This window comes from Dermacentor albipictus, chromosome 8, assembly GCF_038994185.2.
Source record: "Dermacentor albipictus isolate Rhodes 1998 colony chromosome 8, USDA_Dalb.pri_finalv2, whole genome shotgun sequence".
Classification (NCBI taxonomy): Eukaryota; Metazoa; Arthropoda; class Arachnida; order Ixodida; family Ixodidae; genus Dermacentor; species Dermacentor albipictus.
In genome coordinates, this window is record NC_091828.1 from 46,543,895 (window position 1) to 46,556,812 (window position 12,918).

The 12,918-nt window shown below is 45.5% G+C and overlaps 1 protein-coding gene across 1 annotated transcript in view; it reads right to left on the reverse strand.

Moving 5' to 3' along the window:
* The window catches only part of LOC135909726 (alcohol dehydrogenase [acceptor]-like), a 72,789-nt gene extending 65,079 nt beyond the window's left edge, over positions 1–7,710 (reverse strand). Inside the window, exon 1 of the mRNA XM_065441787.1 lies at positions 7,321–7,710. Within this exon, the coding sequence (XP_065297859.1) occupies positions 7,321–7,489 (169 nt within the window). The 5' untranslated portion in view covers positions 7,490–7,710. The remainder of the gene's footprint in view (positions 1–7,320) is intronic.
* Positions 7,711–12,918: the final 5,208 nt, after the last annotated feature.

Genomic DNA, 12,918 nt, shown 5'->3' on the forward strand with positions numbered 1-12,918 from the left:
CGTCTGCTATTGCTCCGCTTTCCCTTTCTTAGCTTGGGGTGGCTCGTCGAAAACCGCGGCAGCATGCAACGGAAGGTTAAGAATGCCACTAAAAAGGATCGTCAGCAAAGAAAAGTTGACTGAGCAAGGACGTAAACGCGCTGAAAGTGCTCGAAAACGTGACACAGACACACAAAAAAGTACTGTACGCAAATAAACCCATGCTCTCCGGCAGGTGCAAGTAGTCAGTGCCTGAAAGATCGGTGGCAGCCATCTTTTATTCCTTTCGGAACCGGACAGCCTGCGGCTATTCAGAGCAAAATCCAGCATTGTTCGGTATATTAATGCATCTTTAACGCATACACGTCACTTCTACGGTGTCAGTTTTCGCGGTTTTGTGATGCCGCGTGACAGGCAGGTGAAGGGGGTGCAGCCCGAAAACTTTTGACCAGTAGCTGAGGTCTAATGGCCAAAAAGCGCCGAATCAGAAAAAACTATTGTTCTTTTGTTCTTTGTAGTCATGCATAATTAGTGTGTTCACATCATACATCATCATACCGCGACTTTCCTGACGCCGTGAGACAGACAGGTGAAGTGGGGGTGGTTAAAAAAACTTGGCCATTGGCGGAGGGATGATTGCACAATTGGAATAGAAAACTTTGCAATAGTTTTACGTTATAGCACCCATGCTTTCGAACTCCGCAGTCTTGATAATCAGCACTCGCCTACCACCGATGTTTACGTTACCAGGTAGGCCTAGTGTGCCCATCGAGTTCATAACTGGCGAGTGAACTAGCCCAGCTGAAAAACTCTGTCGAAAGAAATGAATTTTGAGTTCCGTTTGGCACTTCAGCGATTTAAAATATGGCGCTCTTGATTTAGTGAAGGCATGTGGTGAATCAATCGTGTGGAACTTCCAGTGGTGAACAACGGCGTGTTTCGTGTGGTATCAGGTGACTCAAGTTTAACGCGCGACCTCGGCGCTGTTTCCAGGGGCAAAGGTAACATTCGAAAGCGAAAGATACTAGTAGCCGAACAGTGGGAAGCACGTACGTCATCAGCCACGCCATCCGTCTCAGCTGACGGTACACTATTCTATTCGGTATTGGAATCCAGTTCGGTACAAGTTCACAGTACTGCTTAACTTACGTTTTTTCAAGCGCATGGTCTAGTTGGGGATAAATCACTCCTGCAGGACTGAAGAACGCTGATGCACTGAAGGAAACATGACGCAGCGCAGTCATGTTTAAGTCAGTGTATCCTTATACTTGAGGACTGCAAAAAGAAATAATGCGTTTGCAATATGTGATCTGTTTGCAATATGTTTAATATATGTGACCTGCATCATGAAAGAATTAAGCATGTAGCCGCGTATAACAGGATTTCTTCGATGCCTGCTTGAGAAGCAGCACATACTGAGTCAATGAATCTGTAATTGGCTTTTGATCCATGGTCAGAGAAGATGGTGCGAGTGCATTGCGGGGGAAGTGAAAAGGTGTCATCAGTGCTTTGAGCAGTCGGTGTGCTTGAACTGCGTAAATCTCTCCAGCTTCCAATAAAATGTTTCTCGCCGTGATACTACAAACTGTAGTCAGGAAAAAGATAAACTCAAAACCATGTTGCTAATACATCCTCGCAGAATGTGTTCGATTAACAAGTTAACATTTTCACTGCAACATTAAGCCGATGTGCAGCATACGGGCTTGAAATGAATACTTTCCGTAAAGGTGAACGACAGGGCCTACAGTGACAGTGACAAGAACTTTATTAGAGTGCCCTGAGGAACTCCATTGGGGGGAACCGAAGGCTCCCCGATCAAGCTGGTGGCTAAGCCCATGACGGCACAGGGAGGTGGGGACTCTACAGCACCAAACTTTCTAGTAGCACTGCAAACAGTGCTTGCATGAGCATCAGCGACAAAAAAAAATGATGCGTGTCCAACCTACTTCCTCGGAGGCAGCCCTCTAAAGACAGTTTGCGCCCTTCGCATTCTGGGTGTAACATTAAGCCTTTCTCTCGACTTCTCTATATGTGTCACCAGCACTGTATCTAAGGACCATCACATTGGTGGGATTGTGTCCCGTGTCTCCCTTCCCTGTGGACCTAAGGGTTTCCGAGCACTTTAAACGTCTATCATTCTGCAACTGCTTTAGTACTGCTCATCAGTATAATCCCCGTACCAAAGTCACGTCGATGACAAACCTGAATTTGTTCAGCGCTGGGTGACACGCACCCTCTACTCCCGTCTTTTCGGTCGTCACAAGCTCATGCCAGCCTACGAGGATTGCCTCAAAGCTATCAAGTGGCACACCCTGGAATACCAGCGCAACATTGCCCTAGTCTGTCTATTCTGCAAGGTGCTTGACGGCTCTCTGGACAGCGCTCATACTTTTTAGTCCGCCTGAACATTCGATCAGCACAGCCTGAGCTCCATCATGCCTGTACGGCCCGACGCCGCAAGTACACACTTATACCAAGCATACAGAGCTTTCTCTTACCCCCCTCCCCCCTGGCCATTCGGACTGCCCTTCCTTGCGATCGGACTGAATTGGCACTCATGAACGTTGCGCACCCGTTGACTGTGTCCCCTGCTCTGGAGTTCTGTTGAGCAAGTGTGTGTGTGTGCGTGCGTGCGCGCGCGCGCGCGTTTGTGTGTCTGTGTGTGTGTGCGTGTGCGTGTGTGTGTGTGCGCGCGCGCGCGTTTGCGTGTGGGTGTGTGTGTGTGTGCACACGTGAAGGGGGCAGGTGTCTTCTGCATCCTGCAAATTCCTGATCTAAATGGCCGGCTTTCACACACTCTAGCCAACAGGCATCAACCTTCGTTTCTAGTCTTGCAAGCTGTCTAGAGCGTCATGTTACCACTAACGTTATTATTATTATTATTATTAAAATCATCACTACGACCACATTGAATGTGTTGAAGCCGGTGTGACACGTAATTCAAAATATTTCTGGAGCTTCGAGTGCTGTCACTCATCTAAAGAGAGCGCCGATGATGTATGCCTTCTTGATGAAAATGCTGATGTCTTGAACTCTGCTGTTGGCTTTGCAGCTCATATATGTTCTGTACATGGTGTAAAAGATGTTTCATATAACCTTCCTTCCTAGTCTGGCATGGTGTCTACGCTATTAGTCAATGAAGAACTTGTTTTAAAATGTATGAAGTGCCTCAAACCTTCCCTTTCTTGTGGTGCTGATGCTATTCCTTCCGAAGTGCTTAAGGCGTATGGAAGCATACTGGTTCCCCATTCTCACAAGCATAAAGTGTGATACGCTTTCTAGTACCTGAAAATCTGGTAAGTTTTCTAACACTCGGAAGGTAGCATGGACATAGCCCATGCACAAATCAGGTGCTAGACATGCAGTTACTAACACACGGCCTATATCTATGCTCTGCAGTGCGTCAAAAGCATTTGAATCTGTATTACATTCGTTGCTTTCTGTTATTGCTAAGAACACTTCAATAAATGAACAGCATGGCCTTGTGTACCGACGACTTAAAACTATTTGACATTGTCAACGGTGTTCACCACTGTATCAACTTCCAAAATGCATTTATAGCTCTCAAACTGGTGCAGAAACAATCAGGTACTCTTAAATGTTTCCAAAACTATGGCATTAGGCTACATGCGGAAAACACACCATGTGAAATTTGCATACACCTTTCGGGATGCTTTACTGCCCAGGCTCGATGAAATGAAAAATCTTCGTCTGTACTTCGACAAAACGCTAAGCTTCTCTTCACAGAGATACTCACACACCGTGCCCTTCACGCTTTTGAAATTGTATTTCGTATATTGCATGATTTATACTCACGTCTTCTGTTTCTGAAATTGTATTCCGCTGTGTGCCTTCCACTGCTAGAGTATGCCTCAGTAGATGGGGCTGCAACGCGCAAATCTAATTCCGACCTCATTTAGCGCGACCAGAATCAATTTCTTCTGAATCAATCTTCAAGCACTACTTTTGCCATTCTGGTGACCATGGTTCAGCCTTCTCAAATAGACGTCAACTGGCACCTCTAGACTCAAGACCTAATTAATCAAACCTTTTGTTCCTGTGTAAGGTGGTTCATGGCATTATACATTCCCCTAAGCTTCCTGATCATACGCTATTGTTCGTGCTGCAACAGTATACCAGACAGCATTCCACAATCTTTGCCTGGCTTTGTTGCATTAAAGACATATATGACTCGACTTCACAAAACATGTAATAGGAATTGTGCCTTTATTGAAATACTTCAGAGCTCATTTCCTGTGTTTTGTGCATCTGTAAGTAATTATGTATGATTAACTTCCTTTTATCCTTCTTCGTTCTTTTTCCTTGTTTGTTTCGCGGTCTCGCATTGTTTTTTCTACAACTATAATGTTTTCTGTACATTCTGTCTCACATATTGCGTTTTACGTACACCATTACGAAGGCTTTCTAGCTGTTTCTGGTCACTATATTAAACATTTGATTTGTTGATTATTATTGTAGTATAAAATCTTCTTTTTAAGTATGTGTTAGTGTATCATGTCAGTGCAATAGATTTTCTGCAATTAAAAAAAGTCATGAATTAAGAAAGTTCCACAAAATGCTATGTACCTGTCATATGCATTCCGCTATTAATTTCTTCTGAGGTTTATTTACGGTTAGCTACTGTAGGCAGTGTTGTGCAATAATATGCCACAGTAATTATCAGGTGCCTCACAGAACAAACTGAATGCATTTCCCAGTCAAAGCATTATAGCAGGCTGAAAACAATAAACTTGTATTTTCTTTGAAGTGACTTGAAGTGTATAAATTGTGAAAATAACCTTTTTATATATATATTTCATATATCATGCAAATGAGCTGTCCCCATACATTCTAATAAGTGCTTCAATAGTACTACTTGGCAAAGGGCAACGAAAGACGCCTATTAAAACCATCCGATTCTCAAGCTTCTATTATCTGACGGTATGTCATTTCATTGATGTTTAGAACGACAGACTTGACATGTTGAAGCCAGTTACAATAAAGCATCGCCTTTGCATAGTGAAAAATTTTCAAGCAGTACATTCACTGTGAGGGCCTCCCGATGATGCTTCAAAACTACATAGAATAAAAGATCAGGTGCTCCATGGGAAGATTTGAGCGAATAAAAAATCGATAGGAGACAAGCTACGAATTACATAAGTTTTAGCTATTCGGATGTTTTCTTCTGAGTGTTACAGGTGTTTAAATTATTTCCGCTGTTTTTCTCAGAATCCACTTTTTCACGTTTCTTTCACGCACCAACAAGCATAATTATATTGACACGGATACTTTATTTTTATCCCGTGGCCGTATTTTACCGGCTAACGAATGCTAAACGTTGTCGCTCGGCGCAGGACGCGCGTGCACGCATCGGAAGTTTCGCAAAGGTTATCGATGGTTCTGTCGGTTGTCTGTTGCCGCCGAACCTTGTATAATCTGATTGCATACGCGACACGAATTGTGCGGCAGTTTCTGGAAGGCGCACGGGCACCAGCGAATACACTGGAACTTTCGACGACTGGTATATGAAAGCCGACGCGCTTGAGCCACTGGTTAGATTTTCGACGGTTGTCGACATTGCTCGCCGCTATCGTTGCGAATGAGTGTTCGTTTTGCTGGGCACAAGTTCACCGAATAAAAAGTCACGTTTTCAATTCACAGTTTTGACTCTGCATCATTTTTCACCGTCGCTAGTTCGTGACAATATTTCCAATACATATTTTTCCGTGATACTTTACGCGCTCAATTATTACATGGTTGGCTGCGCAATCAGCTACCAAAAGTGAAATCGTACAACAGCTTTTGATACGATATGGCATGGTCGTGCAAGTGTTTGCAAAGTTATCTTCTAGACAGACCCGTGAGCGCGAGCGCTGGTGTCGATATTTTGTGCACTGTTCTTACTTCAACGGCAGATTGTTCATATCGCGGTTCATGTTGATGTCACAGTTAGAAAGCAACGCCCCATTGACCTCTGACAGTAGCTGTTCGACACCTTTTGCTCAAAGCTTTAGGACTCGCGTAAAGAAGCTTTCATAAACCAAGGGATCAGTGCAGGTTCGCACATCTTCTAGACCCCATCATGAGCTCGCAGAGTATATCTTCAAGCGGCGTTCGAGACCTCATGAATGTCGGTTTCACAAAACCAACAGCTATGGTGCACCTGCTGTGACGACGATATCTAACCTGTACATAAGTCACGCTCATGTGAAGCTCTTTCCATTTCGTTCAAGCCTCCACCTGGAGGCTGTAGGGTTGTGAAAGTAGTGATCCTGCTTATACAGTCGTGAGGAAAAGCGAGTGAACCTCTGCGAGTGCGCGCCGAATAACATGGCAGCGCCGCCAATTAATCACACATGACGTCAGTTGCAGCGCAGAGCACCATGTGTGAACAGCATGCCGACTAATGATATAAGAACGCCCATGCGTACGGCACCGGTATTCACGTAACACGAACTTGAGTGACAGAACGTTAGGTGGCGCTGGCATGGTTTCCTGCACGCGCTCTCACATGTGTCCGTTACTTTAGTTGACGACTGTACAGGAACAGTCAACAACTCACGACACTTTGGAATCGAAGCGCGGTTGCCCACACACAATACGTGCTCCAACTGAGAACAGCTTTGTGTATGCGGACTAATGGCGCAGCGTATGGAAGTCATCGCATAAAAATAATGAATTCACCCGTGTCACGATGCCTGTCGAAGTTAAATGCGACAATCATTATTTCTTACCTCGTCTGTGGGATTTGTTATGAACATTTTATGTAATGAGGATTCTGATCATTGGTCGTAAAAGTTGCCATCGCATTGACGCCGACCATCGTAGGTTCTGCCCGAATTTCGTATTGGCCGACCGACGTCAATGTGGCACGCGCGTAGGGAGAGAGGGCGGTGCGAACACGTAACCAGATAACGACACGAGAAAACAGCCTTCACTCGAAATGGCAGTAGGCCATGGCTGGTTGGACGTTCATTAGGGATAGGCGTGCGCAACTTAGGGAGGATATGCGATATGAATTAGGCGCTATATATAAAGGAAAAATTGTGGCAGCGTTGGAGTAAAGAGAAGTAATTTAGGCTATATATAAGATTTTTTCACTTGCTGCGTGCCGGCATACATGGCGCACCACTAAAGCGTAGGAAAGGCGCGCTTGAGGAACCCGTGTTCCGCAAGTTCGAATTTCTAGCACCCGAGAAGTTTTAGAGGATTTTTAAAGGTCGAGACAAACGGTTAATAACATAGCTACGAGCAAAACGGGAAGCGGATGAAGCACACTGTAGGAATCTGAATCGAATTATTACCTGGGACGATGCCACAGAACGGCGCACTTTGACTTACCGATCACGTAGTCATACTCGTCAAGGACGAGCGGCACGTCAACATCCAGATCGGTGGGCAGGTTTATCAGGTCAATTATGGACAGCACACAACCGACAATGAGAAGCACGTCTTGAAAACTTTTGCCGAATATGCCGAAGATGTAGGCCACAGTTTTCCAGAAAGTCATTTTTTGCCAAATATCCTGCTGCAAAACAGCACGTGCGGTCACTTGCTTGCAGACGAGGCAACTGCTTTCGAGTGCGTGGCGGATGATGGTCACGTGGTCGATAGCTATTACAGATGACTGACTCCCCTTCTGTTATCACTGGCACTTTTGCTTTCAGAATTGCCGCTAAAGCTTGAACAGACAGATTCAAAGGGCTTCTGGTTGCGCCAGCACGGACGTTTAATGTGCTGATATGGCAAGTAGAAGCACTCAGTTGCTTTTTAAAACACTGAGCAAACATGCTGCTCCGTAATGCGGTGCGGGCGATTCCAGTAAGTTCTTAAGAGTATGTTCTACTAAAAATGCATTGCAGATACGTATTCTCAGAAAAATCTAATCACCGATGAGCGCAAGCACTAACACCTTCCTCAATCGGACATGCGCTGTGGAGACTTCCCGCTGGTTCTTTTACCGCAGGAATTAAGAAAGAAATATATTATGGCAAGAATTTAATAATTATTTAATGGAGTCGCATTTTCTTGATAAACAACGTGTCTCCGGCAAACTGGGCTCCATCGAATATTATAGTCGATTAAAAATCTTGATTTAGCCGCCACGTTGACAAGTGGCTATGAGCTTATGCAGCAAAGCAAAATTGTAATGGGTTCAAAAAAAGAGCAACGATACGGCACGCACTGCAGTTCCTGCAAATAAACACTAGTGAATCAATCAAGCCTGCCGAATATTGCCAAATACCAAAAACCCACCCAGTGAAACAACCTAACCATTAATAATAGATACAAGAGCACCGTCAGTAAAGAAGGCTAGTGAGGTTTTTAGAATACTCAGCTCTAACGACTGCTTACCCAATGGCCCAAGCAAATTTTCTGCAACGCGAAGGACGATAACCAAGCAGATTCACTGTAGCCAGTTACCAGATATTCGCTGCCAAACTAGATGGAAGTGCGGCCGAACCATCTCACGATGACAGTCAACGGTAATGCGTTAGCTTTGAATTACTACAGCGATACGACATATTGCCATCATCTAAATGAGGTATGTATAAAACGTGCACTATAGCGGAACTCCTCTTCCGTGTTTCCCTAATGAGACTAGGCGCCATCTAGCTCCGCCACCGCGAAGCGTTTTCGTTAACTCCGAAATGCATAGCGCGACGCTGCGCGCACGGTGAGAAACGCGTCATGCGACAACTGGGCTCCTCTTGTGCTTATTTTTGCACACACTGCGCCATCTAGTGGCGCTGCCGAGAAGTTGGCGCATGGTTTCCGAGACAAGAAGCGCGACGCGCCGGTGCCCGAAAAGGCTGGCATTTGTTCTCACGCTTGCCGTAAAATACGTGGCACATACTCAGTGACCCTGGTTGGCAAGACATTCATTAAAGGGTGGCAAATACCCACTTTACTCGCGGTGCAATCTGCGAATTTATCGGCTTGCTGCTCTTGAGGAACCCATGTGACGTGGGTTCGGTTCCGCTCAGCATCGGAACAGTTTAAGGGATCTTTTAGGGGGGCCCATTCCCATTGGGACATACACAGTAACTCTAGTTGGCGGCGAAGACATTTATTGAAGTGAAGCCCACAGCCGCTGGCACATACTAAGTGACCGAAGTTGGCATGAAAGAGCATCACTGAAGACCAGCACAGAGCAAATGTCTGATACTCAGTGGTCCAGCTCACCGTCAAAGGGTTTCTTCGAGCAGCAGTTCTTACCCAGTCCTGTGTCTACAGCGGCTCATGTCGGTGTAAAAGAAGTTGCTTGAAGAGGGGCGCCTACTGTATGCACATATCGGCACATACTCAGCGACCCAAGTTTATCCGGTGGTTGGTTTCGAATCCTGTTACCTCAGCACAACATCCTGAGGTGCTGATCACTCCACCAGGGACTACCCAGTGACACAGGTAGGTGAAAGAAAACGGTTTGATACAAACATAGATGAATAGATACAAATATACACAATAGCCCCTGAAAAGTTCGGGAAGTACCCAAAGAATTCTAGCGCATTAATAGCTGCTGGTGCTGTACGACAAGTACTAAAAAAAGAATATGTGAGAAGTAGGCATATGGAACAGACCTCGGAGATGGTCAACACTAGCTCGAAAATGCCGCTTGAGCGATCTCGTTCAAGTTTCGTTAAAAGGGACTTGTAATTTTGTGCCACCAAGAATTGTCTTCTTATCAAAACGGTAGCTCCAGACTGAGGCTTCTCTTGTTTTCTCAATTGATCAATTTAAGTGTTCGCGTTGTTCTGATTCGTCTTCTATGGATCACGCAGGTGACATTTATTTGAAGTGCGTAAGTATTTCTATGCCTACCCAACGAGAACTTTGTCCGTCACCTAAGGCAATGAATGGCTCATACCCTTAAAATGGCTGATATCCCCGTAAGCAAGTAAAAAAAATTGAGTGGCTCATCCCTCTTTTAATGCAGAGGCTACAAGCACTCAGCAAAGTTAAGTTAACAGTGCGCACACTCATGGGAAGCATGCATACAACGCTCAGAACAGCACACGTTTCCATTAAGAAAAAGTCCAACACAAGTGTCAGAACCATCAGCAAATGTAATTGTGGTTCTGCAACAGCTTCACTAAATTACCTTAAATTTACCTTAATTACCACCAGTGGCGGTGGGTTCGACATCCACGAAAGGTCGAAGGTTCGAGCGACTTGATTAACTCTATCTTAATTAATTGTGTCTAGGATAGGACAGGAATAACTTTAATAATGTGCCGGGAAACGACGGCTTAACGCATCGTGACGCTGGCCAAGCGCCGACCCGGGGTTAAACTCTACTCTTCACTAGCCCAGTTGAGCCCGTTTGTAGTGGATCATGAAGCTTGTGCTTTTCGAGCGCACCCCGGGCCTACTGGATGGCCCATAGTTGTGAGTCCTTGTCTTTAGACTGCAGTGCACCTTGAAGTTCAGGCGGGTAAATCCTTGGAAGTAATAATATTTGGGGTTTTACGTGCCAAAACCACTTTCTGATTATGAGGCACGCCGTAGTGGAGGACTCCGAAAATTTTGACCACCTGGGGTTCTTTAACGTGCACCTAAATCTAAGCACACGGGTGTTTTCGCATTTCGCCCCCATCGAAATGCGGTCGTCGTGGCCGGGATTCGATCCCGCGACCTCGTGCTCAGCAGCCCAACACCATAGCCACTGAGCAACCACGGTGGGTGATCCTGGAAGTAGCTGCCATCGGGAACCTGGCACAGTCCCACATCATGTGCCATTGGTCCGCCGGACCCGCTGCACAAGCACCGCACAGCCCACTCGGATAGAGCTATGGGTGCAGCACGTACAGCATTGCGAGGGCGAGGAGTGACGCGGTCTGTATTTGCCTTAGGATTACGGCCTCCTCCCGACTGAGTGCCGGGTGGGGAGGTGGCATTGTCCGTCGAGCTAAGCGGTAACACTTGGTTACTTCGGCATAACTGGTCGATCTGTCCTTGGTTTCGAACCACCACACGGAACGGTCACTCTCGGGGTCGCGGTAAGTAAGCGCTCGCGCCGCCGAATGGGCCGTCTCGTTGTGGTTCGGTGAGGATCCACACTCGCCGGCGTGCGCCAGGAACCACTTGATACGGACGGTGCTTAATCATGTTCACTATAGAACATGATAAGCGAACAACTGATGAGGGTTGATGAGGGTTCATACTGGCTGGATCAAGTTCTCTAGTATTGATAGTGACACCGGGCTGCGTGGGGACAAACAAGTTGCACAATGCTTAAGCGTACATAGGCAAATACCAGAGGCTTACCTGCGTAAATGATGTTTTATTTTATGTTACCGGCGAATTACAGCAGATACGTTAGGTAGTAGGGGAGAAATGTATTGTCGTCGAAAAGCAGACGCATAGAATGAAAATTTACCTGGTGTTGCAAAGACGAATATACAAAGTGAACACATGGCGCATGCGCCTGAGAGACAAAGCGGCAACCGTAAAGCGCAAACAGTGGTATATTCGGTCACATGTGCACAAATCACTGACAACTTAATAGACACTAAATGTCTGGCTTGCAGCGGCAGTCTAAATGCGTATGCAGTTGTCTATCAAGACAGGAAAACGAGAGAGAAAAAAAGAAAAAGCCTGCGTCCGTCCATGTGTAACGCCTTTTCCTTGTGTGCGCGCCCTTTGTGTTTCGCTGGTACACCCTTTTTTCAAGTTAAAAAAAAAAGAAACTTCCTCCAACGAGACTAAGACGGCGTTGCCAGTAATGACACAAACAAGCGAACGGTGGCAAATTTGGCTGGCGTTTGTAGGCAGTTGATTCCATTGACGGACGGTAAGAGGAAAGAAAGAATTTCAGTCGGATGTGTCTAATAAGCCCTTCGGGATCGGTTCATAATGTTTTTGTTCTGTGCCAACATTAGTTCATTTTCCAACTTCTCAACAGCTTCTGATTGATGAAAAACTGTTCGTGCGCTAACGCGCGACCACCTAAGATACGTGCACTGTGCTAATCTGTACGATAAGCGTCACACCGAGACACGGGTGGCGCTTGCTCACGAGACGAACGTGAGTATTCATCCTTATTGTCCACGCTTTTGGTTCACTGGTGTTCATGCCTCGTGCTATATAGTTATCAACATTCGCCAGACGGCTGCGGTCCCTTGCCATCACTGTAACGTCAGGAAAATCCCTACGGCGTCTTAAAAGCAAAAGTGTTTCATTATATGGCGCTGCTTATCATGCTTTCGCAAGCTTATATCTATAGGGTGCTTTTTCAAACACACATTTTTTACAAACTTGCCTGTGCCAGACTGCACGATTCGAACCATTGAGTTAAATTAATCGATAGGTGGTCTTTACTTTTACAGGAAATCAACGCGCCAATTTACTAATTGCCATAGTGACAACAACAACTTTTTAGTTCGTTACATCCCGCCGTATATTTCAATGCATCATGTAACCGCACAAAAACAAGGAACAAAGAAGGAACACACAAGACAGGCGCGGAAAGGACGATCCGATGGTTCAGGGCGAAGGCACACACGCGCGCACGACAACCGATGATGGCCGCTAAACTAATAAGGGTAGCACTCGAATTCACACATAGAAAGGCAGGAAGAACCGCGCCCATTGAACTAGAAACTAACATATTTAACAGGGATAAGCGGGCTAGTTGGTGGTCGTTATTGGAATGCATCATGTAACCGCACAAAAACAAGGGACAAAGAAAGAACACACAAGACAGGCGATATTTTTTAATGAAAACGGTCATTTAGGCACTAAAGCATAAGCGTAACTGAAACGCGAATTAAGTGCATAGGACCCTCTGAAATTTAGTATATTGAAACTTATGTAACTCTGAGAATTGGTTCCAAGTGGATACGCTTTGCGAACTCATCAGCCACAAGTCACAAATACGAATGTGATCTAAAATAAATATTTAACTAATTAGTGTAATCATGTTTTGATTCAACTAGG